The 24,618-nt window shown below is 46.0% G+C and overlaps 4 protein-coding genes across 4 annotated transcripts; 1 reads left to right on the forward strand and 3 right to left on the reverse strand.

The window, feature by feature from the left end:
• The first annotated feature begins 478 nt into the window (after nucleotides 1-478).
• On the forward strand, nucleotides 479-7,922 carry LOC128717952 (chitin deacetylase 1). The gene is made up of 5 exons (XM_053811627.1): nucleotides 479-542; nucleotides 3,490-3,625; nucleotides 4,184-4,314; nucleotides 6,529-6,678; nucleotides 6,769-7,922. Exons 1-5 carry the CDS (start codon nucleotides 479-481, stop codon nucleotides 7,920-7,922), a joined length of 1,635 nt encoding a protein of 544 aa, XP_053667602.1.
• A 2,216-nt stretch (nucleotides 7,923-10,138) lies between these two features.
• Nucleotides 10,139-16,347, reverse strand: LOC128708129 (lamin Dm0). The gene is given in 5 exon segments (XM_053803087.1): nucleotides 10,139-10,177; nucleotides 10,561-10,662; nucleotides 10,736-10,957; nucleotides 11,040-12,027; nucleotides 15,914-16,347. Coding segments are annotated over 5 exon segments (1,785 nt in total).
• An 867-nt stretch (nucleotides 16,348-17,214) lies between these two features.
• On the reverse strand, nucleotides 17,215-19,218 carry LOC128708128 (maltase A3-like). The gene is made up of 4 exons (XM_053803086.1): nucleotides 18,700-19,218; nucleotides 18,073-18,639; nucleotides 17,401-17,996; nucleotides 17,215-17,332 (listed from the first exon to the last, which is right to left on the reverse strand). Exons 1-4 carry the CDS (start codon nucleotides 19,216-19,218, stop codon nucleotides 17,215-17,217), a joined length of 1,800 nt encoding a protein of 599 aa, XP_053659061.1.
• A 1,339-nt stretch (nucleotides 19,219-20,557) lies between these two features.
• On the reverse strand, nucleotides 20,558-23,289 carry LOC128710505 (sphingomyelin phosphodiesterase). The gene is made up of 5 exons (XM_053805561.1): nucleotides 23,214-23,289; nucleotides 21,500-23,133; nucleotides 21,255-21,439; nucleotides 21,003-21,185; nucleotides 20,558-20,675 (listed from the first exon to the last, which is right to left on the reverse strand). Exons 1-5 carry the CDS (start codon nucleotides 23,275-23,277, stop codon nucleotides 20,558-20,560), a joined length of 2,184 nt encoding a protein of 727 aa, XP_053661536.1. The 5' UTR covers nucleotides 23,278-23,289.
• Between the last annotated feature and the right edge of the window lie 1,329 nt (nucleotides 23,290-24,618).

Genomic DNA, 24,618 nt, shown 5'->3' on the forward strand with positions numbered 1-24,618 from the left:
CCAGGCGTCTGAGTGACTGAGCGACCGGCGAGAACAGAGATTTCTGCCCAAAGAAGCGCGAGCCACAACCCCGCGGGAAACTGCCTCGTGCGATCCCTCCACACCCTCCGGTTCGGTGTGCACCTCGGCCCCGGCGGGTGTCGCGTAACAGTTCGGCGAGGGTTCGGCGTGACGAGCGAGAGCCTCTATATAAGTAGTAGCCGGTGCGGGAAAGGACGGTTTTAGTGCGCGCGCCCTGTCCACGAACCGACGTGTGCGTAGCAGTACGCGCAGACGCAGCAGCAGCAGCAGCAGCAGTACCAGGCTGCCCAGTAGAAGCCACACCCGGGTGTCCGGATTCCGGTGAATCGGAGCCTTTTAAATCAAGAGCAAAATCTCATTGACGCGCAGGAGGCTTTGTGGTGTTTGCAGAGTGCGTGCCCGGTGTGTCCGTACTCCGGAGGCGGTAAAAAAGAAAACAAAAAGCGTGGTGTACTGAATGGCTACCAGCATGGCCAGAGTGTTCAAACTGTTCGGTTTGCTGTGTTTAGTGGTGACGATCGGTAAGAACTAAAACATCAATTTACACACACAACAATCTAAGAGCAAAACTGCGGTTCAAGCACAACGAATAAAATAAAGTATTAATATCGTCAAGGCAAAGCAAAAATGGTGACCAGCATGAAGAACGGAACCGGAAATGGCAACTTTGGTGAACGGTGAATTACAAATGATGGAAGGGTCGCGTAACATTCAGACGGTCACACTATACGATATCCGATCGCCGCCTTTCTTCCGCGTCGATTTGTGAACATTTCCGAGTACTAAAGTGTCCAAAAAAAACTGCTCGAGGTTTTTTGTTTGAATAAATGGAGAAGTGTTAAGCTCAAACCGCCACAGCTTAACCTTCCTTCCAACAGACGCACTCTTATTATGCCAGTAGTTGATTGGGAATTGCACCACGGTTTGCAAATTGCCTACCACCAGGGGCAGTTTATTTGCACTTTTTTTATTCGTCTCTGCCATACCTTACACGGGTACACGGGAGACCAATTTACTTCGCCACCCTTGCCGCCGCATTTCCTTTTTTTTTACTGCCGACACCGGTACCTTCCACCGTCACCGCACGATCGGTGCAGCACAGGTAACTTGCAGCTCCTTTCTAGCTGCAGTGCAAAAAGAGAGAAAAAAAAAAGAAAACCACCTCCAGCCAAACGCCATCTCACATATTGTTCAATGTGCATTTCATCGGTGTCCCCCCCCCCGCCCCCTTCGGCGCAAACATTCATCAATTGCATACAAGCACCAGGCGCAGCACCCATAAAGCCGGGCCGCGCTGGTAATGGTATTGGCAAGAAGAACTGGTTCTTCGTCGACCGCCCGTACGTCGGTGGTTTTGGTTCGCTTTCGCGCCTACCCCGGCACTCCGGCGCGCAATCAATCTGCCCGTGCCGGGGACGGGAAAGCGAACACATTTACATAACCTACTGGCGGGATGCGTGCACCGACCATCGCACACGTGTTTCGCTGTGTGCGTCTCGGTAAGATTAAACCACAAAATGGATGCCCATTACGCAATCCGCGGTACGGTCGAGTTCGATAAAACCGCCACTAGCAGGTTGCGCGTTTGTTTCTTCCATTCCATTGCGTCTAAGCTGGGCTGGAAATAACGGTTCGAGCCCGAAAAGTATGAACCGAACATCCCGAAGTTGTTCTAAGGCGGTTGACCTTGACCTTGAACAGGCGCGCGTCTTTGCATATCGCGTCCCCCCAAAAAACGTTAGGTTCTAAAAATGGAGGTCTGTCGGGCAAACTTCCACATCCACGAGAGACGCGCGCCGGTGATTAATGATGCAACTGAGAGACAATCGGGCGAGAATCTTAGCCGGTTCTTAGCCGGCAAACACGCAAGAAGCTTACCGTTGCTTACACCTCATTAATTGCCCGAAAGATCGCACAAATAGATGGCACAAAACCGCACCAGACGTACCCGGGTAGCGTCTGATGGACGTTGAGATAGGCTTTTTTTGTAGTAGCAGTGGGTTTCCATGCACACAGATTGTGATCTACCTTGACATGTCCTGTTCATGACCCGAAAGCATGTTCTAAAAACCCAGCTTTCGAGATAGAAGCAGCTTTGAGAGTTCGGCTCAAGATTGCCACGACTCAATGTGATTGCGCTGCCTTCTTCCACAGTCGTTTTGCCGTTGACAAATGCAAGATTTACACCGTGTTCGATAGGGTTGAATATACACTTGCATCATCAAGTATGCGGCATTATTTTTGCCCTGTTGTACATCGTGTTGACTTTCTGTCAGTTGCCGGAGGTATTATCAGCATGAAAAGTCGTTGAGTGGAGTTTAGATTTTGCTCGTTTTTTATGAGGATCAAGAATTAATTTTTTAGGTCGAGAAATCATGATTTCCAGTGTGACCTGGGCTATATTCCAATATGGAACATCATTCCTGAACATCCCACGCTTCTCAAATGCCATTGTCCATGATGATTTGGTCCGAAATCTCCAAATGCGGACACTTTCCTTGGTATTCTTTGAATAACAACTGTCAAATTAAATGCGGCTTGCTTTGTCATTTAGTTTTTGGTGCAGTTTGTTGCCTCTTTTCTTGGCGATACGACCTTATAGGCAATGTCTGTCATTTCTGGCTCATTCAACTTAATTTTACCACGTAACCGTAGCGTAGAATTTGCGGGAATTTGATACAAACATGGTTTCTGAACGATGTAAGCGACTCCTTAGACAACACTTTGAGGATTCCCAGTTGCCTGGGAGATTTGAATCCTATCGACTTTTTGCTTGGTGTTGTATGATTTCGAGTCTCAACTGATACAAAGACATCGATTTGGACAAGTTCAAGTAATTCTTTGATCTTAGACGAAATTCTCATGCAAGTCGTGCGTGCCGCTTGATACTGGCTCGAGTTATATGTGAACCTCGTAAAGTAATACGAATTTCTAGTTTTTTCTTAAGAAATGATGTATAAGTTCTATATAAACATAGCGTCCAATAGTAAAAATCAGATACAAAAAAATATTGTCTAATTTTTTTATCGTATTTTGAATCGTTTGTATTCAAACTTTCTGATCTCGGTGTACGTTTTTACGGTCACAAATTACGACAGCAGCGATAATAACAATAAATTTCACTTTCATCAACACCCTCCGGCTCTGGCGATGAATCCGATCGGATGTGATAATACGCCGGAGGCCATCTTGGTCATCGGTCCACCTGTCGGCGGAAACTTTCACACCGGTAGTGTGCCGCCTTTATATGTCCACAGATGTTACGCCACACGGCCAATTGCCCGGGCCGCTCTGTGGCTGTGTCTTTATAGCGATTGCCTAACCATCCTCATCGCCGTCACTCCTTATTTGCTTGGTCGTTGCCTGCTTGTTTGGTTGTATTTTCCGCCATTGCTCTTTATCTTTCACCGTACCTTTCTCTTTGGACGTAGTTTTTTCACACCTCTTTCTTTTCCAACATTCCTACAGCGGCCGATGTTCGCGTAAAGCGCCAAGACGAGGACCTCGATCCGGACTCGATCAATGTGGAGGAACTGTGCAAGGACCGGCCGGGTGATGAATACTTCCGCCTGAGCACGGACGGTGACTGCCGCGAAGTAGTGAGGTAAGGCTCTCGACAAGCTCGCCAAAGAGCAGAAAAACAAACAGAAGATGTCGCATTCGAATGCAGCAAACCCCCGCCGTCACAGGCTCTTGTTCGCCAAAGCCGCAGCGAGTATTCGCGACGGTTTGTGCCTGTAAAAGTCACTATTCTCACAAGCTTCTTTCTAGTTTTGTGCATTGTTTGCTCTATAAAACACCAAGTGAAGGAAAAGAAAAACAAACATGGCGGAAATGACTTAACCCAGCTGTCACGCGCGTGACAGCTGTCACGCGCAATCGTATCACCCGCCATTAGAGAAAGCATGGCCCCTTTCGTGGATGACTTTACAGGCGGCACCGGTGTGCTTCGTGAACTTCTTCCGCGTGTGTTCCGCGCGTACCATTCCCATTCCGTGCTGGAACTCTGGCATCCCCTGGTTCCGGGTGTGCGTATTATGTTGGGTTTAAAAAGAAAAAAACTAACCGTTCCGTCCACCTCACCGCTGGCCAAATCGGTACTTATCGCATTTTCCCGTTGTGATTTTACCCCCTTTCCCACCATCTTTCCGACGAAGCATAGGTGCGACGATGCGGGCGAAAATGGCATCACGCGGCTCGCCAAAGTTCGTTGCCCGACCGGGCTGTACTTTGACGTGCTGCGCCAAACGTGCGATTGGAAAACGAACGTGAAAACGTGCGACCTGATAGGAAGTAAGTCCCCGGGGACACCGGCCAACATGTGTGTGTGTATGTGTGCGTGTGGATGATCATGGTGGCGCCTGAACATGGGGATTCGCCTTCAGAACCCGCACACATACCCCCGGTTCGGTTCGGAACCCCCGGTTATTTGTGTTACCATCACGACTAAACTGTGTTCTTTCTTTCTTCTTTTGTCTTTCTTATGATTTTCTCTTCCCGCTGCACGAACTGAACCTACTTCCTCGCCCCCCCCCGCCCAATGACCCCCCCATTTCTCATTCAACCCATGATTTTTCCACGCCTCTCCCCATTGTGTTTTCTCACCCGTGTGTGTGTGTGTGTGTGGCTTCCTGTTACCAACCATCTCCCCCCCCCCCCCCTCCAACCCTACTATCATCTCATCCTGACGGACACCCCCGAATTCGCCAACGTGTAACGCACCGCGAAATGCAACCTGAATGTCAATAACCGAATGTATCCCTGCATCCTGCCGCCAAACCCGTTGGACCCATCCCCAACACTCCGGTCCAACCGTCATACCCTTAAAAAAAAAACCCCGATGACCCCCCCTTCCCTCCCCTCCCGTCCAACAAAATGCATGCGCATCAGGTGTACACGGTCTGGACTGAAGCAAATCACTTGCCCGTCCGGATTGGCGTTCGACATTGAAAAACAGACTTGCGATTGGAAAGCAAAGGTCACCACGTGTGATAAGAAAGAGAGTAAGTGTCGTTGAAATCACACCCAGGCCCTGCGCGGTCACAACTCCCCGGGGCGCTTTTGGGTTGTACAGAAAGCGGCAAGGTGTTGCTTGCTTGTTTACGGGACATACCTTACACCTGGAGAGGTGGGCAGGGATGCAACAGCTAGGGTAGGCACACCGTGCACAGAGTGGAGCGTAGCGTTCCGCTTGTACATACTGCTAGATGCACTAAGGGCTAGTCACGTAAAGAGGCGGCACACCAAGTTAGACGAGCGCACATTAGCGATAAGGGTTCGTAGCATCGGCATACACACGACACTACCAGAGATAAAGAGAGGGAGACATACATTTTTGGTTTTGGATACAGATAGGATCAGACAGGGCAGAGCCTATTTTATAGTCCGCAGTGCACAGAGAAGAAATGTAGATGCTGTCGTAAAGTTGCTGAATGACGCTGAATCATCTCTTCAGTACACTCCGACCAATAAACCGAAACACACGCTAGATACAGACGATAAGACACACGCACACTTGCAGCTACTAACAAAATCATTTCGTGGGTGGAAGATACTGCTGTTTGAAAATGGTGATGGGCACTTTATACAGCTTCACTTCATCAATCCATAATTTAAAACAAAATCACATCAACTCAGCACAAACAACACACAATCAAGCAAAACCCCCTGAAGGTATACTCATCCGCATGCATATCTGATTTTTATGGCTAAAAATTATGGCATCTTTTTATTCTACCGCAGAGGGGCTTACTCTTTTTTTGGTTTTTTTTCTGTTTTTTCTCTCAAAAATTGTTACATATAAGCATTAAAGTCAAAGTTTGTTTACCTTTTTATCGCATAAACAAAATTGTTCAGTAGAAAAACTATTCATTTCATTTTGCTATAATTTTCTTACTGTGACTTATTGAAATCATTCCATCTAACTGTGTGTCTAATTGAAAAAGTGTGAAAATAACTTTCATTGCACGTTTTTTTTTTTCCTGAACTCATGCATCATTTGATTTAACAAACGAGACACGACACACGACCAGCAAAGGCAATGTAAAAATCAGGCAAAGAACCTATCTAGTACAAGTGTAAGTTTCACCGATACTCTCTTTGTGGTTTTTTTTCTGTACAAATACAACTTTTCACGAGCTTGTTACGGAACGAGCACCTACTTGCACAGCTACAAAACGATGCGATTTAAGGCATCGTGTGTGATCGTAGTGTACAGAATGCACACAAACCAGCACACAATAGAATCACACACCGTATGATGCTACACACCTGAGCCTTTATACGATATCAATCACTATTCAACTCTCAGCTCTTCACACAACTCTTTTCACAACCTGTTAAAGTACACTTCAAACTAACAATCCTCCATTATTGTTCTCTAAAACATTCAAAACGGTTGTGGCAATTGTGACATTGTGAACTAATCTCTAACTAACGTGGAAACACACATTGCGCGAGTTTCACCGTTGCACTACAACTGTTTTCTACTGTTCATTCCCTTACCAGAGCCACGTAAGGTTCTACCAATCCTAAAGACGGACGAACCGATCTGTCCGGAGGGTAAGCTGTCTTGCGGTAATGGTGAATGTATCGACAAGGAGCTGTTCTGTAACGGCAAGCCCGACTGCAAGGATGAATCGGACGAGAATGCGTGTAGTAAGTATCGGTCCAGAGATGCACATCCAACCCTCTCAGAGACCATATTAACAAAGTGTGGAATGTTTCTTGTCCCACTCCTTCGCACAGCCGTTGAACTTGACCCGAACCGTGCCCCGGACTGTGACCCGACGCAGTGTGTGCTGCCGGATTGTTTCTGCTCGGCCGACGGTACCCGCATACCCGGCAACATTGAACCGCAGCAGGTACCGCAGATGATCACGATCACGTTCAACGGTGCGGTCAACGTGGACAATATCGATCTGTACGAGGACATCTTTAACGGGCAGCGCCAGAACCCGAACGGCTGCCAGATCCGCGGTACGTACTTCGTGTCGCACAAGTACACGAACTACTCGGCCGTGCAGGATCTCCACCGCAAGGGGCACGAAATTTCCGTCTTCTCGCTCACGCACAAGGACGACCCGAACTACTGGACGCAGGGCACGTACGACGACTGGCTGGCGGAGATGGCCGGTGCCCGTTTGATCGTGGAACGTTTCGCAAACATTACCGACGGTTCGATCATTGGCGTGCGGGCGCCCTATCTGCGCGTCGGCGGCAACAAGCAGTTCGAGATGATGGCCGATCAGTTCTTCGTGTACGATGCGTCGATCACCGCTTCGCTGGGCCGTGTGCCGATCTGGCCGTACACGCTGTACTTCCGCATGCCGCACAAGTGCAACGGTAACGCACACAACTGCCCGTCCCGTTCGCATCCGGTGTGGGAGATGGTAATGAACGAGCTGGACCGGCGTGACGATCCGACGTTCGATGAATCGCTGCCCGGTTGTCACATGGTTGACTCTTGCTCGAACATTCAGTCCGGCGAACAGTTCGGACGGCTGCTGCGTCACAACTTCAACCGCCACTACAATAGCAACCGTGCGCCGCTCGGTCTCCATTTCCACGCGTCCTGGCTCAAGTCGAAGAAGGAGTACCGCGAGGAGCTGATCAAGTTCATCGAGGAGATGCTTGGCCGTAACGATGTGTTCTTCGTCACCATGCTGCAGGTCATCCAGTGGATGCAGAACCCGACCGAACTGAACGCGCTCCGTGACTTCCAGGAGTGGAAGGAAAAGTGCGACGTTAAGGGTCAACCTTACTGCTCGCTGCCCAACGCCTGTCCGCTGACCACCCGCGAGCTGCCCGGCGAGACGCTGCGACTCTTCACGTGCATGGAGTGCCCGAACAACTACCCATGGATTCTTGACCCCACCGGTGACGGTTTCTCCAAGAAGTAAAATGCCCGAAAGCGATGGAGGGAGTAGAGGTCCTACAAACCCGCTAGTTATTTTCCATTGCCCGCTGGGAGAAGATCGCGCTTTTTTCCCCCACAGGGAACCAAACTGTTGTAAATAATGATCCCTTGTATCTCATTGCCGCACAAAGTTTCCTCATCTCTAGTTGGTGCGGTTGGCGCCATTTTTCCCCTCTTGAAGGACAAATTTCTCACGACCCACTTGGCTAATACTATCCACTACTGTCATTTTCCGGCACCTACTTCGGCCACTTTCCTTCAACTACACCATTTTTCGTCCCTAAACACATCGTGATATTTCGTTTGTTCTCGCCACATCGCGTACGGGCGAGCAAAGAGTGGTTCCACGGTAGGTCATCCCCGTTTCACCGGTATGATCTATCTTCTCTTCACTTCGTCAGGAGAGAAAAAAAAACGGTTAGCATGTTGTACGTACTTCGGAGGTGCGCTAGTGCAAGTTCGGCTTGGAAGCGTTTGCATTTCGCACGCACAGAAGAGTAAAGAGTAATTTTACGGTAAACTGTTTTATAATAAAATATTACAAAACAAAAAATAATCTATTCTTCGCGCGAGCTGTTCGGGGAACGCGTTCCCTCTTTTGAATTGGTGGTGGTGATTGTGTGTAGACACGCACAAAATTGTCAACACCAAAAAAAAAACTACAGCCTCGTAACGAGAATTATGTATTTAAAAATATTCGAAAAAAAAAAACAATAAAATGAATACAACATAAACGGTTTGTCTTTCGCGTTCTTTCCTGCGGTTGTGAGCTGTAAACGATATGATACGAGACGTAAATTGACTCCTTACCACGTTTCAGATGCTACGGACTATCTGAATTGCATTTATTATAAATCCTCTCCACAATGACACGCGATCGGGTTCATATTCGGTTTTTGTATTCCTTTTCGGCGCTTAATTAATGTACTGTTTGCTGGAAGATGCCCTGCCGTAATAGCACTCATAAACATTTCCTCGAATCGACTCTGGACAAACCAAGCGAAATACAGATTGATTGATTGGTTAACGTGAATGCAAAATTCGCTTCAAACCTTCCATTCCCTCCATTACACATTCGTTTTCTTTTGTTTCTATTAATTAAAAAAAAACATTCATGGCAAAATCTAAGGCAGTTCTAGCAGCACAAAAGATGGAGACAAAAAAAAACAAATAAATTAAATCAAATCAAAGTAAAAAATTAATACAGTATGGCTTTGCCTTGATTCGAGGAAAGAAATTTAACTCAGCATTGCATGGCTAGCCTACAGGAGGGTATATAAATTGACATCGATACATGCAGACGAACCGAACTAAGCTAAAAACCGTAATTGATTGTTAATGTTAGAAGAAAAAAAGGATAAGAAAGTAATCGTTGTTCACGAATGTTACAAGAATCTCTAACATGTATAAACCTTCTTGATTTCGTTCTTCGCTCATTTCTCTTACACCGCTTATAGTACACACCTCGTTGCTTTATCGTTCCTTGTCCTCTAAATGTTACTAGGTTAGTGGATTTTTTTTTTGTGATCAAGATTTTCGCAACAAAAGGCCTCTCATTTACTGTGTGTGCTTTGCTTTTCAGTTTTTTTTTGTATTACTTGCTCCACATTATTTTCCACTGTTTGTTTTGTTTGATCGTTGCCAACCAACATTACTTTTTTTTAACGCGACAGTTAATCGGTTAATTTTATTCATATTTTTTGTTATATTCAATTATAGAAATAATAAAAAAAAAAAGATGACATGATATATTTTCCACACGCACGATAAGTAATTCCATGCTTGGTAATATTTTACATATGATTTCCCGTAGTCCGCGCAATGTTTCCTGCTGTGTCGTTGTCCTGTGGATGTTTACTAAACGTTATAGTAAACCATCTCGTAACACGCGCTTTGCGTACAGGGTACGCCGTGAATGTGTTTGTGTATGTTTTTGAGTTCGTGGAAAATTTCGATTCAAAGAAATAAAAATAAAAGAAAACCATTAAACGAGCGTGATAGGCAAGAATTTCTTCACCCCTTACGCTGGTGTTGTGGTTTGTGTGCTGCGGACTTCCTGCGTTCGATTTGTATAGGACGTAAACAAAACGAATACCTATCTATATAGTTTTGTTGCGTGTGTCAATAATTATTAATATGTTGCCATCTCCAAATCGACGTCGCAGGTGGCGACATTTAACTTAATCGCTTACAAACAAATTACATGATCCGACACTTTTCGTCACCTCGGGGTTCACCCTGGAAGAGAAAATAATAATTCAAATTACTATCATTGTCATTTCGTTAAAATTTGAAAAATGTATGTCACTATTGGTAACTATGATAGCTTGAAATAGTATTTTTGTAAGTATTTTCCCGACATATGAAAGCAAACCCGCTGCTTCATACAAACTGACAAGCTAAATAAGGCTATTAATTTAAGATTAGATTTTTTTCTGAACAAAATTTTTGATCTAGATAGTGCTAGATAAATGTTTAAATAAAATATTTTTCTCGCTTATTGGTCCCGTATCCCGTAGGGCATGCTCGAGAATTTTAGAAGTGTACCAAAAACTTCAAAAAAGCCTGTTTAAAGCGATAATAAATTTTGACATAATGAAAACATTTACTGTAAAACTCACCTGCTGGTGGTGGAGTTCCTCTCCATAACCACCGAGGTATTCGCGGTGACGCGAGGCAGCAGTCGAAATCATCCGCTTTACACGCTCAGAAGCAGCAACCTCCTGCAAGGACAACAATATGTGCGAAACAGTTTAATTTCCAATTCTACTCTAATGGCGCTCTTTGTATTCCTACCTCTCCATCACCGTTCATCAGATGGGTCGTCATGTTGTCTCCAGCGAACCATTTCTGACCCTTCATTACGATCGTCGACGGCGGTTCGTGATCCTTGCCCAAATCGGACGACCAAACGGTCACAAATGCGCCACCGTCTACCTTGAGTGAACGATGGAATTTGAACACGGTCTCATTACTGCCCACCTTCCGAACGAGAGACCATCCACCGATTTGTACTTCCTGTCGATTGATAGATTATTAAATAACATTAAACAACACGAATTATATTTTGCACCACAAAATCACCACGCTGATCATTTACCTTGGAGGATTTGTTACGTAGTTTTACGTATTTTCCCTCCGGATCAACCTCGACAATCTCCATGTCACCTTTGGCGGACGACGTGACGGAGAAGTCCGACACACTGCGTTCATCTGATTCTTCCAACACCGTACGCTTGCGCTTAGCGGCAGCACGGTTTGGTGTGCGGCGAAGCATACCGGCCCGGGACATGCTGCTCGACAGGCCTGATTGCGAGAAGAAGGATGCATTGCCCGGGGTGATCTTCAGACGGTCCTCCTCCGAGCTGAGCAGTTTATCGTATGCAGCAAGCTCCATGTCCAGCGAGACCTTAATATCCATAAGATCTTGATACTCTTGGAGCTGCATCGACATTTCCTTCCGGAGGCGCTCTACCTCCTCCATCATCTTGGCCTTTTCGTCGGCGTGGCGCAATCGCTCGTGGTTCATCTGTTGCTCCAAATCGCGCAAACGAGCCTACAAAAAAAAACATGTCAGATTTCATCGAAAATTTTAGAAAACCTTCATTCACTATCAATTCGTTAGCGATCCACCGCTTACCTCATAAAGATCGGATATTTCCTCACGGTTCATGCGTAGCTGATCGTCGTATTGACTGCGCAGATCCTGCAGCGCTTGCTGCAGCTTCGCCTCGTACTGCTCCGACAGCACGCCATCAATTTCGCTAATCTCCACCTGGCGACGGGTCTTCGTCTCGGATATTTCCTGCAAGTGAACCTGGTCTTTGAAGGTCAGCTCCTCGCGCAGTGTTTGGACGGTATTCTCCAGCTCGACCCGGGTCAGGGTTTCATCCTCAAGATTCTTGCGCAGTGCTTCGAGCTGCTTTTTAAGCTTGGCCAGCTCCTTTTCCAGCTCCTTCTGGTCATCCTTTGCCTTCTTATGATCCGTGACGAGCGTGTGGTATTTATTCGCCAATTCGTTTGCGCGTGCTTCCTGTGCACGTAAGTTGCGTTCGGCATCAGCGGCTTCCTTCATTTTTCGGTCCAAGCTTTATTCGTGTGAAAAAATAAACATACACGCAAATTAATTAGCACAACATTAATTGTGAATTACTTGAGCAATTTTCTTTACATCAATTTTACTAAATTGAAGAACCGAATTCCTTTGCAATAAATTTGCTACTTTAAACCACCATTACTATAAACATTAAATAATATGTTCAAACATGTAATTTAACTGTACTATTACTGAGCATTCACACTAGGGAAAACTCATGGAATGAATCATCACCTCGAAGAATTAAATCCTCAGTCGCTCGCTCATGAGTTAAGTCGTTTTGTTTTGTTTTATTTCAAATGTTTTGAATGATTTAATTCGCTGTGTATGAGTTATATCGTAAAAGAGTTATAAATACTACTCTCGAATATTTGATTAACTCACTCTCTAGTAAGATTGAATCTTGAATCATTAATTCATTCTGAATCATTGTGCGCATCGCTAATTCAAACCATACATAGTCAAGATCCACTACGATCGTACACCCAAAGAAGCAGTTTATTATGAATTGCCTTTGTTGGTTATTTGATCGTTCCTGCACTCTTTCGTCTTTACATAAATATTTGATGGATGCGATATTGTTAACTTAAATAACAATACAAATCGAATGTAATACGTTGCATACGTAAGAAGACAAACATTCGTACATTTCATCGCTTTTCAAGAAATTGTATGGTACAATGTTTTCAATCCTACCCATAAAAGCGTGGAATGTACCATAATAAAATACAACTGATTCATCAATGAACCAATTATTCCTTCTTTAGCGATCCCTTCGTCCGATAGAGCCATTTTCCATATTCCAAGCACGTGCACGCTCTCTCTTTTACATTCCCTTTGCTGCGTTCGTAGTGCTATGTCATGGAAATGCCATTACTAATGCTGTAGAAAGATCATTAAAAGATGTCTAGTGAGAATTCGCGTTCAAAAAGAAACCTCGCCTACTGCCAAGGCACATTCTTTACGCATATTCTTATAGTTTATATGACAAAAAAAGAGACGGAGAGAGAAAATAAGGGAATGCGTTGATTCAACCAACATACACACACGTGGTTTGTATCATTAAACGATCGTGTGCCTTTTACACTTTGCGCGTTTGACTCACGCGGGACATGTGGCAAGATAAGCGTGATGATCATAGTTTTAGCTTAACGCACAGACAGACGCGAGCAAATCTATGACTAAATATAGCAGTTAGTTCTCACCAGAATCACATACCGCGCACTCGGACGGTGGTAACAGTGTGCGTGCGTGATGATGAGTTTGGGTGGGCATTTCCATTTTCCAACTATGTTTCCCCTATCTCCTTTGCACATAAATTAAACATGTGCATATTATTGGGAACCTCCCGGATTCTCTTCAAACCACAGAGGGTTTGATCAAGATGCGCCTGGTGGGGTAATGATGACCCCCTGAACTGAAGAGTGGCAAATTAAAATCCTTTGGAGAAGGCTGTCCCATCGATAACAATCAAACTACAAACGATGCACTTTCATCCACCGTCTGACCAGGGCCAGTGACTGGAAGCCCGACTTTCATTCCATTGGTGGTATATTTTAAGTACATCAGGAAATGCTCCATTAGCAGAAGAAAATTGCAGACAATGCAATGGTGAAGGGGGACTCATCACGGGCTTGACCCAAGTGGTGGCTAGTGGTGAAAATCGATTCTACTTGTAATTCATGCTTGTCGTTATTTACAAGCGAGAAATGCAGCAAGAGCGAGAATGCTTCTAATTTATTCCTCTTTCACCAACTACAAGAACAAGTTTCCGCGTGGTCTCGGAAACAGGATGGAACTCCTACGCTATGCCCTCGCTCGTTGACTTGGACGCTACAAACAGCCCTCACCAACACACTCACACGTGTGCCGTGGTGCATCGTTGCTTCCTCCCCCTATACATGTGAAAAATGCATTTCCCTAAACGTTTTCCACGGGTTGGGCCCTCTGACCCTACACGGTTTGTTTGCTCGCTTCCAATCGTTTATTGTCTTTCCCGTTCATTCGCTTCACCCCCACTTTCACGAGACTCGCGTTTCATCCCGTGGATGAGCGTAAGCTTTGATCGTACGCAGAGAGGGTGATGTCATGCCATGCGTTTCGCGCCCGCGCACCTATACACACGCACTCGCGGCTAGGGGACGCACGCTTTCCCCTATCGGGTTATTTTTTTCACCGCATATTCTGTTATTCGTTAGCGAGACCTGAAGCTATCAAACTAGCGACGAGTTGGATCGTCGCTGCGCATCACAGGCGCAACATGGGCGCGGAATGCGCGCAGGAGTAACTGGAGATTTACATTTAGAGAGTCAATATTTGATTTTCCATCCCGAGCGATGAAACATACCCAAAAATGCTTGAATAACTTTCGAGCATAGCCGCGAGACAAGGTTAACCTACACTCGTGACGCTATGAAACCAAAGCCTACTGCGGCGGCTCCGTATGCGTGTCGATGGTTTATTTTCCATCCTTTTTTTTCTTTTCTCCTGTCGCACTATTCAACGTGCTGGCGGTGGAGAAGACCATGGCAACGAATTTAAATTGAAAGATGTGGGAATTAAGCGTCATCTTGGACGGTTGGACGCAGCCTAACGGTAAGCCATACAAAACCCAGCATCGCCTTCTTTCCTCCTCTTGAAACAATAATCAAACCTCTCACTAGAGGAATGAGAGTGAATAAACAAAACGGAAATCATAAAATCGTAAACTGCTTTCTAGAGAACAGTACGCAACAACTACTACCGTACCATAAACGTATTACAAATAATTTTTAAAAACAAAAGGAACACACTGTTGAGTTCGCTGTTATGTTATCTGTCACATAAAACATAACTTGTTGCGTAAAAAGTAAACATTATCAAACTAGTAAGCGACACAATTTTATCTGTCCTTTATCCCATTGTTTACTAAAAGCGAACGTGCTTGTTTACAACACGCCTCGTCAGATTATAAGCGACGGAGAACTTTAATTGTTGAATGCCAATGCCACCCGCAAGCGAAACGACAAATATGTTTGAAACGTTTACTTCCAGCCGTTGGGTGAGGTGCTTTTCGACACAACCATTGCCGATCGGCTGTATTGGTAAAGGATGCGTGTTATGTGTTGGTAATGTTTCTCGCTTGTCAAACAACCGGCTTTTTCCACTCCGGCTCGATTGTATGTCAACTGTGAAGAACAAAAAAAATTGCAGTAGCGGGGAAGAATTTGGACTGATGTCATCTTAAATTTTAGATATCCATTCACTCCAAAAAATTACGTCACTACTGGACGGTAAAGAACGAGTTGCGTGTGAGAAGGCGCCATTTACAGATCCAAACTGTTTCCAGGTCCGAAAAAAAACCTTGAACGACGTCACATTTGTGGTTCAATGATGTATGACTTCATACACAATGACGTAATGTGTTTATAATTCGCTGGTCGTCATCGACATTTCGCAGAACGCGATAATCTTGGGTGCTTACCAACTGATACGATTTGTCCATCTAAAATAAATTTCAAAACGGCGAAAAGGTAGACCCTTGAAACGACGTCTTTTGTTGTATCGTTAACAACACGAAACTAGAATTTTCGAAGCGAAAGTTCGCAAAAGCAGAACAAAAAACGACATCCCGAGGAAATTATTTGTGTTTTCTCTGGTTTTAGCTTCACATAAATCGATGACGTCATCCATATGAAATAGCTAAATAATCCCACACACACGCCCAAGGTTTTTTTTTTGCTTCTTTTTCGAGCACATCCACGCTCGGCGGGAGACAACTGCATGCCTGCGGTTGGCAACAATTCGAGCTGCTAGCGCTGTGGGTGCAACGGAAAACGGTGAGAAAGGCAAGCCCAACCCGTTGAGCAATTTCCCGTCAATGTTTCCACCTTCCTTACCGCTTTTTCAGTTCCTCATTTTCTTCGAGAATCCGCTTTCCGTCGATCTCCATCCTGGCCTTCTCGCGTGACGTTTCGTCCAACAGCTTGCGAGCGTCGGACAATTCGTGTTCGTACATCGATTTAATGTTGGAAACTTCGCGGGTGGATGTGTCCTGCGAAGTGCGCACCTCCATTGTGAGGCGCGAGTTTTCCTGCTCCAGCATACGCATCCGGTCCATGTATGCGGCCAGCCGGTCATTGAGATATTGCAGGGTGGCCTTTTCCTGCAGGCGGGAATGGCGCGTAGGGCTGAGCGGGCTCGACGGACGGGAGCCGCTGTGATGCTGCGTCCCTGACGCACCCATCGCAGCGCTTCCGCTCTGCTGTACCGGGGTGCTAGCCGTCACCGGGACCGGCGTCGAGGCACCGGAACGCTTTGTTCTCTGCGACATTTTCACTTTCAAGTACAATAGCACCGAACGATTGTGTGTTAAACTTCCAAACCTTCTAGCAACAAACACGCGCTCGCTGCTTAAGCTTTTCTTCTACACTTTCCACACTCCCCACAAACACTCACGGCTCGTACGGAAATTCTACACCGAATATAACAGGCAACAAATCGGCATTCACACAAACACACGCACACGCATCAAACGGTGTAGGGTTCGATATTTTTATGTTGATTTTTCAATTAATTCTTTATAATACGGCCGGCCACAAATCCGCGAACGCTCTTTCACTCCACCGAAACACGAAAAGAATTGCCAGGAAGATGGCGTCACTTTTACCGCTCACAGGCTATACCATCGCGAACAACGGCGACCATAATGGAATGTCATTTGACAGTTTGACATAAGCGATCGAAGCGTTGCAAGAATTCCTGTTCATAATTTTCGACGATCAAACCTTTCTGGCCTGTGGAAAGTAACGAAACAAACAGGGAATAATTTTTAAATATTTATGCCGAGTAAACAAAGTGTAAAACAGGATGATTTAGTTTACCTACACAAATAGCAATAATCTGTATCGGAGCTATCGTTCCGGTTCAAGCCGTGATGGCCCTGCTATAAATTTGAAATTTAATTATAGCATCTGTTATAGCGATTTCAAATTTAACCGTCAGAACTCCATTTTCCTCCAAATCGGTTGATGCATTAAATAGAAAAAAAAGAATTGCTATTCAAAACATAAGTCAAATATATTTTCACCTTTTGTTTCATAGTGTCAAAAACCAACAAGAGCATTAAGGTAAATTACATATTTTCGACAACTTGAAAAGAAAATGCACTCGTCATTGTTTTCCGTATTAATTCATCCATTTATTCGAACCAACTATCGCAAATCGACGAATACACTCTTTCTACCGGTCCTACGTGTGCTCTCAGCACAAACGCCTCGTTCGGTAGCAAAACAATATCCTTTGTCGCTACCGATCCTCTGCGAAAAGAAAAGTATGATCACCAAGTGCTTCTAGACCACCGGATCGCGCACAGTTCCAAACTTACCCTCGAATGTTATGCGAAGCGACACTAACTACGTCAAAATACAGCTTGTCCGGGAGTGAATCGGCTAGTGCTACGGCATTGATCACCTCAAGCTGACTGCCAAGATTGGCCAGCGTAATGTAAGTGCTAAAGTTCGGCAGTTCCCGTACAATTGCCAACACCAAATCGTTCAGTGCGATCGCTTTCACCGTACCAAACTGATAGGTTCGCGACTTTCTTAGACCCATCATTGATCGATACACCTTGAGGTGACTCTTTTCGGCCTGCTCTTCGACGTACACGTTCACCTCCTTGTACCGAGCACCGACGGGTAACCATGTCTTGGTACCAGTGGTAAACCCTGCCATCGTCGTATTATCCCACTGGAACGGTGTGCGGCATGGATCGCGTGACTTTTCCTCGTACAGGTCCTTTCCCGCATTGCAAGCAGCCGGATCAACAGTATCTTCCCAGGAGACGTACCCATCGGTCATGCCAATTTCTTCACCCTGATACGTAACACTCGCACCCGGAAGACTGAGCAGGATCATGTTCAGTGCGTCAATACGTTCCTCCCCAAGCCGTGTACCAACTCGCGGTCGGTCATGGTTTCCCATCTGAAGTGTGTCGTTAACGAATAGCAGCCAAATTTAAAAAAAATATTCAATTCAACACAACAGAACATCGACTTACCACCCAGTTCGGTACCTGACCTGCAGGTAATATGCTCATCCAATCCTGCACCACCTTCACGTAATCGGCAGCGGTCGAATCCTTGTCCACTTCAGTGATCAGCCTAAAATTAAACGGCATATGTGATCCTATTCGTCCGGTGCTGCTCTCATAGTAGGTTTTTATCACATCCAACGATGAGTATGCCTCCGTCATAATGACCCTAGTCTCCCCGCCGTGCTGTTCATGGTAATTATCAATCAGTTCTCTCCACTCGTACACCATCTCCACCGTTTCAGGTAGATCCTGAGTGTAGATGTGCAGCAGATAGTTGGTATCCTCCGGATCATCTATCAAACCGCTTGGTGGTTCATCGCGCAGCTGCGTATCTTCGTAAAGTGTCGGAACGGCATCGATACGAAATCCATCCACTCCCTTGCCTAGCCAGAAAAGTAACACCTCCTTCATTTCTTCCACCACCTTGGGATTGCGGTAATTGAGATCGGGTTGTTCGACGGTGAACTGATGAAGATAGTACTGCTGTCGCTTATCACTCCACTCCCATGCACTGCCACGGAATGCTTGAATCTATCAAGTATAGTATTAGAAAGCTATCAGTTACGATTTCATTTACTACGCTCTACTTACCCAGTTATTTGGCGGCAAGTTCTTACCACCTGCCGGATTTGTTTTGCCATCATGCCAAACGTAGTAATCCTCGTAGCCTGCTACTTGGTTTTCCGATTTGTTGAACCAATCGTGCAGATTGCTCGAATGATTCGGCACAAAGTCCATAATCACCTTCAAGCCGAGATCATGCGCTTGCACCACTAGCCGCTCAAAATCGGCCATCGTACCGAACTCCTCGTGAATGTCCCGAAAATCGGATATATCGTAGCCAAAGTCTACCATCGGTGATTTGTAGATCGGCGAGAGCCAAAATGCCTTTACGCCTATGGACTTCAGGTATGGCAACTTCGATGCAATACCATTCAAATCGCCCACACCATCGCCATCACTGTCCATAAAAGATCGGGGATATATTTGATAGAAACCCGCCTTTTGCCACCAATCGCGGGTGGTCGGTGCGGTTAGATTCAAACATTGCACCGTAGACGAGATCAGCACAATAGTACACACAATTGAAAAGAGCTGTAAAGTGCCCATATTCACTTACTGTTACGGCGAAGTTCCAATTGCTGCCTTTTTATATAGTTTCGCTACCGGGCCAGTTCTATCCGGGAAGAGAGTAGGATTAATTGATCAAATCAAGCGACACCCGATAAGATAATATTGATAGCTGGTTCTATCGCATGAAAGAGCTTGAACTGCAATGGAGTGCACAAAAACTACACACCAACGAAAGTACCTTGAACATGCACTAGATAAGCGTACTGGAGACGCGCAGATAAAGATGCACTCTATGTGCTATTTTCCTGAGCCGTTGAGACGATGAGCAATTATTAAATAACGCATAGAAAGGAAAGGCTACTATTGGAAATAATTTATTTTGGTGAGACTGCATTAATCTTATTTACAGAAGGAATTTCTTCTAATGCTAATTAATGACGCTACTGCAGGATTTTTGTTTTAATATGTTCTATTTAAGTTACCGCTCGCGTACGCACTGCGTCTACCTAATAGTCGAGTACCTGTGTTTTCCTAAATGAAAAAGTCTGTTGTTCCATCAACCGGCGACGGCCGGTTTTTTTTAACAGTTTCCGGTTCAGTTCGATTCAATCGCTGTCGGCTTCACTGGTCACGATAGACCATCTAACACGTTCGTTTGGTGTACAATTGGATTGTACCGCTGCAGCAATAATTCGCCTTTATCACAAACCTACCGTACACTTGATGTGTTTCACTCTACATTGAAGGCCTTGCGAGGCCCCTCTCCAAGAAATCGTGTATCACGAAATACCTCACGATCACTGATCCGATCATGTTTACGTTGGTTGAACCATGGGGATATCTCATAGGGTTTAAGCTCCACAGAAGTGCGCTCCCGGGAGGAAACATCTATCCAAGGGGATGTGGATCAGCATTTTCATCTATCACCATCGCTGCCTGCAGATGGTCATCGTTTTCGCCAGAAAATTCTCGTTATACCGTGAATAGCGTAGGATATGCTGTTGAGCAGAAAAAGCGTACAAAATCACCGACCAGCAGTGCAGTCAACGATTCATTAACTGACGTCAGTACTGAATTACACGTGTAACATATTGTGTTGTATCATTTATGTTACTCTTTCTTCAACATATTCTACCACCTGGTGTTGTAAATGGCCTTTTGTTAAACATTTAAATACCTCATTGCTTTTGAAATGCTGTGTGAAAGTTTATTTTATTTACATCCCTCAGGGAAACACACTTAAACATACATCTGTACGAACCAACAACCAGCGGTGGCATTGGTTCGGGTAAGTTATACGCTAAAATACAGTGATTAAAATTCACCGCAGTTGTATTAATGTCGACATACAAAACCCAAAAGCGTCAGTACCCGATCACCCGGCGGCCCGCTCTACACTGGGCAGCCGTCTGTTCCGTTCGTACGCTTCCACCACCTCTTGGTCATGATGTGCGTGCGCTACCGAGGCATGGGCACCTTCAGATACGGAGCTGCTGCGAAATGGAAGTGTGAAGACAGGGAAAGCGACAGAGATAACACTTGGAATGAACTATGACCCAAACTTTCCTCCCAAAGACTAGTGCTTGTAAAAAGTAGGCAAATGAGTTAGATTAGCGTGTGGAGAGCAGTTAGCATGGAAGCGGGCGACATCACAATAAAACCACCACCATCACTACCTAATAACTGTACAGTGTGAGATGGCAGTGTGTGTGTGCGGATTTGTTTAAGCTGCATGCGTTTCGGGTATGTCGATAAGCACGCTTGGGAACGGCAGATAGCACAAGCCAAGTGGCTAGAACAATTTTTTGTAGAGTACGTACGAAGAGCTAATCGAGCTGAAGATCCAATCTTTCCAGCCCTTGTTGCTCTCGTCGATTTTCGCTTCCACGACCTCGCAGAAGTACTTGCGATCGTGTGATCGCCCGCTCTTGGCATCGCACAGAATGCGCTTGCGGCATTCATAATCGCACTCCGGTTTGACCGGTGAGTTTTTCCAGTAGTGCCTGTGTACGTAAAGAACATGGGTCGGTCAATATTGTAAGGAACCTCTTACACCACTTACAACCACTTACTTGTAGTACAGATCGAACAGCTCTTTACTGTCGGTCATGTTGTTGATCAGCTGATCCCAGTCTGCGGGCCTCAGTCCCTTCATGCCGTAGGCTGCCCGGGTCGAGTACAGCTTATACCAGATCGGATAATCGTAGAGGTTTGCTTCCTTCAGATTCATAATCCACGATTCATGATCTACGACTAGCTGCAAGATCGGTTAAGATCAATCAACAAACGTACCACGCAAATAGCCTGTTTTTCTTACCCGCGTAGTTTCATCATGATCACCGTCGATGTAGTAAATCCGATAACCCGGATTCAGGTCATTGTACGGCGTCACTGATGGTCCGATGTACGCGATGCTGGTCGCACGGCTCAGATCGTGCGGATCGTAGAACACTTCAAACTCATCAAAGTGCGTGTGGCCGAAGAACTGCGCCGTGATGGTACTCTCGAAGCGCGACACAATCTTGTAGTAGTTACGACTCCACACCTTCAAACAGTCCGAGTGACCTGGTGGAATGTGTCCGATCACGTGCACCTTTTCACCCGCGAACTCGGCGCTCTGTAGCTCGTAGATAAACCACTGCAGCTCGGTAGCAGGGTCTGTGGAGTTGAGCAACAACCACCAGTTCTTGTTGTTGCAGTAGTTCATGTTGAGCGAGATGATCCGATAACCAGGACGTACCAGCACCGAGTAGAACGCTCCACGTCGAACCGTATGCGACACACTCGCCGGAAGCCAGCGTCTCCACTGCACATCTAGCTCGTCGTACAGCCAGGCAATCGAACTGTCCACCTGCTGAACGTACGGTGGCGGAAAGCTGTTGACCGGTGCACTCTCATGGTTGCCCAGTGCCGGAAAGATCGGAATACCAGGGAACTTCTCCGTCATCTGCTTGACGGTCTCCTTCAGCACCTTCAAGTTCTCCTCCTTCGTTTGATTCCAAACATCGTGCGGTGGAAGATCCCCTGTCCAGATGATGAAATCGATATCGGAGTGCGTGTCCGCGATGTGGTTCAGCATATGATCCACCGTCCGCTGAGGTGTGTCACACTTCCGATAATCACCCCACTTACCAGCGGCACCGTTCGGAGTCGTCGGACGTCCGTTCGTCAACCGACAGCACAACGGTTCGTTACAGTCCGCGTTAGAACCTTCGGCATAGTACGGATCGAAATGCGTGTCTGACAGGTGCAGCACTTTGAACACTGGAGCGGCCTCCTTGGGCAGGCCCAATTCACGCGGATCCGGTTTCGGAACTGGAGGGAACTCGACCTCCCACTCGTGGTACGGATTATAAATGTCGCCACAGGCATCCCCAATGATGAAGCTACATATCTCGTCCGGCCCGATCGTGATACGCTTCAGCACGTAAATAACCTCCACCCCGAACAGTTGGCTAACACCTTCGCAAACGCGCGCCGACTGAATCTTCAGATTCACACAGTACTGGTAGATCATCTTGATGATCTCCTCCTTGCTCTTGCCGGTGCGAATGTAGTGCTGCAGCAAACCCGCACCAGCCTTACAAGCAGTGCAGGATACCTGCGACATGACGCTCGTTTCCAGCTCGAATGCGACTTGCTGCAAGTTGAAATACTTGATCGTCTTCGTCAGCAGCGGCGGCAGATGGGATTCCTCCTTGGTGGAGTAGAACAGCGTGCGGGCGGTTGCATTTTGTCGCGCCTCGTTCATCCGCCTCAGCAGCTGCTCGTCCTCGTCACCTTCGATCATCTCGTACCGGTTTGTCGGTGGAAGTTGATGTTTGTTGTACTGATTTTGCAACAACGGATAAATGCTTCTTGGTGCTGCCTCGGCCGTCCAGTTGTCCTCCGGTGTTTTCCATTCCACCTGCGCACGCTGTTGGTTTCCAGCGTTGAACAGGAATGGATGTGCTAATAAGAACGAATGAAACATAAGGAAATAGAAATGTACTGCCGTGACGATCGCTTTAGATGGCTGTAGGATGGCTTACATTGTGCCAGACGCAGTATCTCCAGCAGAACAACGAACACTATCGGGAAGTAGTATTGGCTCATCTTGACGCTGGCTTGGTTCTTCGTTGGGATCTGCAAAAGAGGCGTAATCATTACCGACGCTATCAGTTTCACTTTCTGTTTCCTTCCCAAACGACGGTTTGCAATCGAGTTAGCGCTGCTGCAAGTCGTCGACCGGTCGACTTCAAGGGCAGTTTGGCAATATAATGAGTGGGTTTCGTGCAGTTATAGACTTGTTACCAGAACCGAACACCAGTCCGTTACTGCTGAGAGCGGCAACACGCGTTCTCGAGAGTTGCTTTCTTCACACGCTGCCAGCACAAAGGCGAATTGCGAACTGCAGGAATAGCCCGAGTCTTTGTACGCGGAATGCCACACTGTGATGAGATATGGTAGGCATTTAAATAATCTCGTGCTTAGTACGCGTTGTGACAAATCAATATCTAAATAAACATCCGACCTTATCAGTGCATTGTACGTCTCTCTCGTACAAGCAACATCACACGATTTCTTATGAGTTTGTGTTTCCATCCAGTTGCAATAAGGAAAGATCGTTAGCTAAACCTCCGTTCGCAACACTGCGCGCTTCGCGGAAAGCAAGGAAAGATGCCAGTCGTTGGTATACTTTTATACACAACACTGTCAGGTGAATCATAACACATTACACTTCACCAACGCATTCCAAGGGCAAACAGCTGTAATCTACTACAGAGCCATTTACAATCTCATCCCGTTTGACGTAACACGTGCGTGTTAGTGGACAGGTTTGATAATCCAACATCCGGTAAGCTTGGGCAAGATGAAAAATGGACGTTATGTTTGATAAATATTCATGTCAACGCTGTTGCGAGGCCTTTCGTTTCCTGTTTGCTACGGTTACTTTCTATGTGCATGGAAAGATCGATGCATCAGCCTATCGCTGCACTACCGTTAATGCGTTATATAGGCTTCGCGAAAGTTTTTCCACCGGTTGTAACCTAGTTGCTAGTTGATCTCTATTCTAGGTGGGAAGATAGCAAAATAGTACAGCACTTGCCGGACCGGTAGCACTGGTTTCTTCTGCTCGTGTGATGCCCGTCCACACGTCCATCTTGCGTAACGTAAAGTTGCATTGCGGGAGCAATGGCAGGCGAAATATGTCATACGCTCAGTGTGTGGTATTTCGCTCGGTTGTTATTAGGTCTGTCCCCGATCTGCTCTTCCCAATACGCGTACGAACAAAGCAACATAAAGGGGAAGTCTCCATGAGAACTTTAAGCACATTGTTTACTATTGTCTGACTCATGTAGCGGACGCTGCAATGATTTTCTCATGTTGACGATGGTGGCAACAACAAAGAAATGATATCCGTTCCGCGGTGGAACAATGGATGATCGTCTACCT

Source organism: Anopheles marshallii, chromosome 2 (genome assembly GCF_943734725.1).
Source record: "Anopheles marshallii chromosome 2, idAnoMarsDA_429_01, whole genome shotgun sequence".
Taxonomy (NCBI): domain Eukaryota; kingdom Metazoa; phylum Arthropoda; class Insecta; order Diptera; family Culicidae; genus Anopheles; species Anopheles marshallii.

Bases quoted from the DNA above. Each gene is read 5' to 3' on its own strand.
- LOC128708128 (XM_053803086.1), bottom strand. From the start codon at position 19,218: ATGGGCACTTTACAGCTCTTTTCAATTGTGTGTACTATTGTGCTGATC. The intron at 17,997-18,072 runs GTAAGTCGATGT...GACACACTTCAG, and splicing joins GTCAGGTACCGAACTGGGTG to ATGGGAAACCATGACCGACC. The intron at 17,333-17,400 runs GTAAGTTTGGAA...TTCTTTTCGCAG, and splicing joins GCTTCGCATAACATTCGAGG to AGGATCGGTAGCGACAAAGG.
- LOC128710505 (XM_053805561.1), bottom strand. From the start codon at position 23,277: ATGAGCCAATACTACTTCCCGATAGTGTTCGTTGTTCTGCTGGAGATA. The intron at 23,134-23,213 runs GTAAGCCATCCT...CGTTCTTATTAG, and splicing joins GATACTGCGTCTGGCACAAT to CACATCCATTCCTGTTCAAC. The intron at 20,676-21,002 runs GTACGTACTCTA...TCCATTTCGCAG, and splicing joins TTCAGCTCGATTAGCTCTTC to CAGCTCCGTATCTGAAGGTG.
- LOC128717952 (XM_053811627.1), top strand. From the start codon at position 479: ATGGCTACCAGCATGGCCAGAGTGTTCAAACTGTTCGGTTTGCTGTGT. The intron at 3,626-4,183 runs GTAAGGCTCTCG...GACGAAGCATAG, and splicing joins GACTGCCGCGAAGTAGTGAG to GTGCGACGATGCGGGCGAAA. The intron at 6,679-6,768 runs GTAAGTATCGGT...TCCTTCGCACAG, and splicing joins ATCGGACGAGAATGCGTGTA to CCGTTGAACTTGACCCGAAC.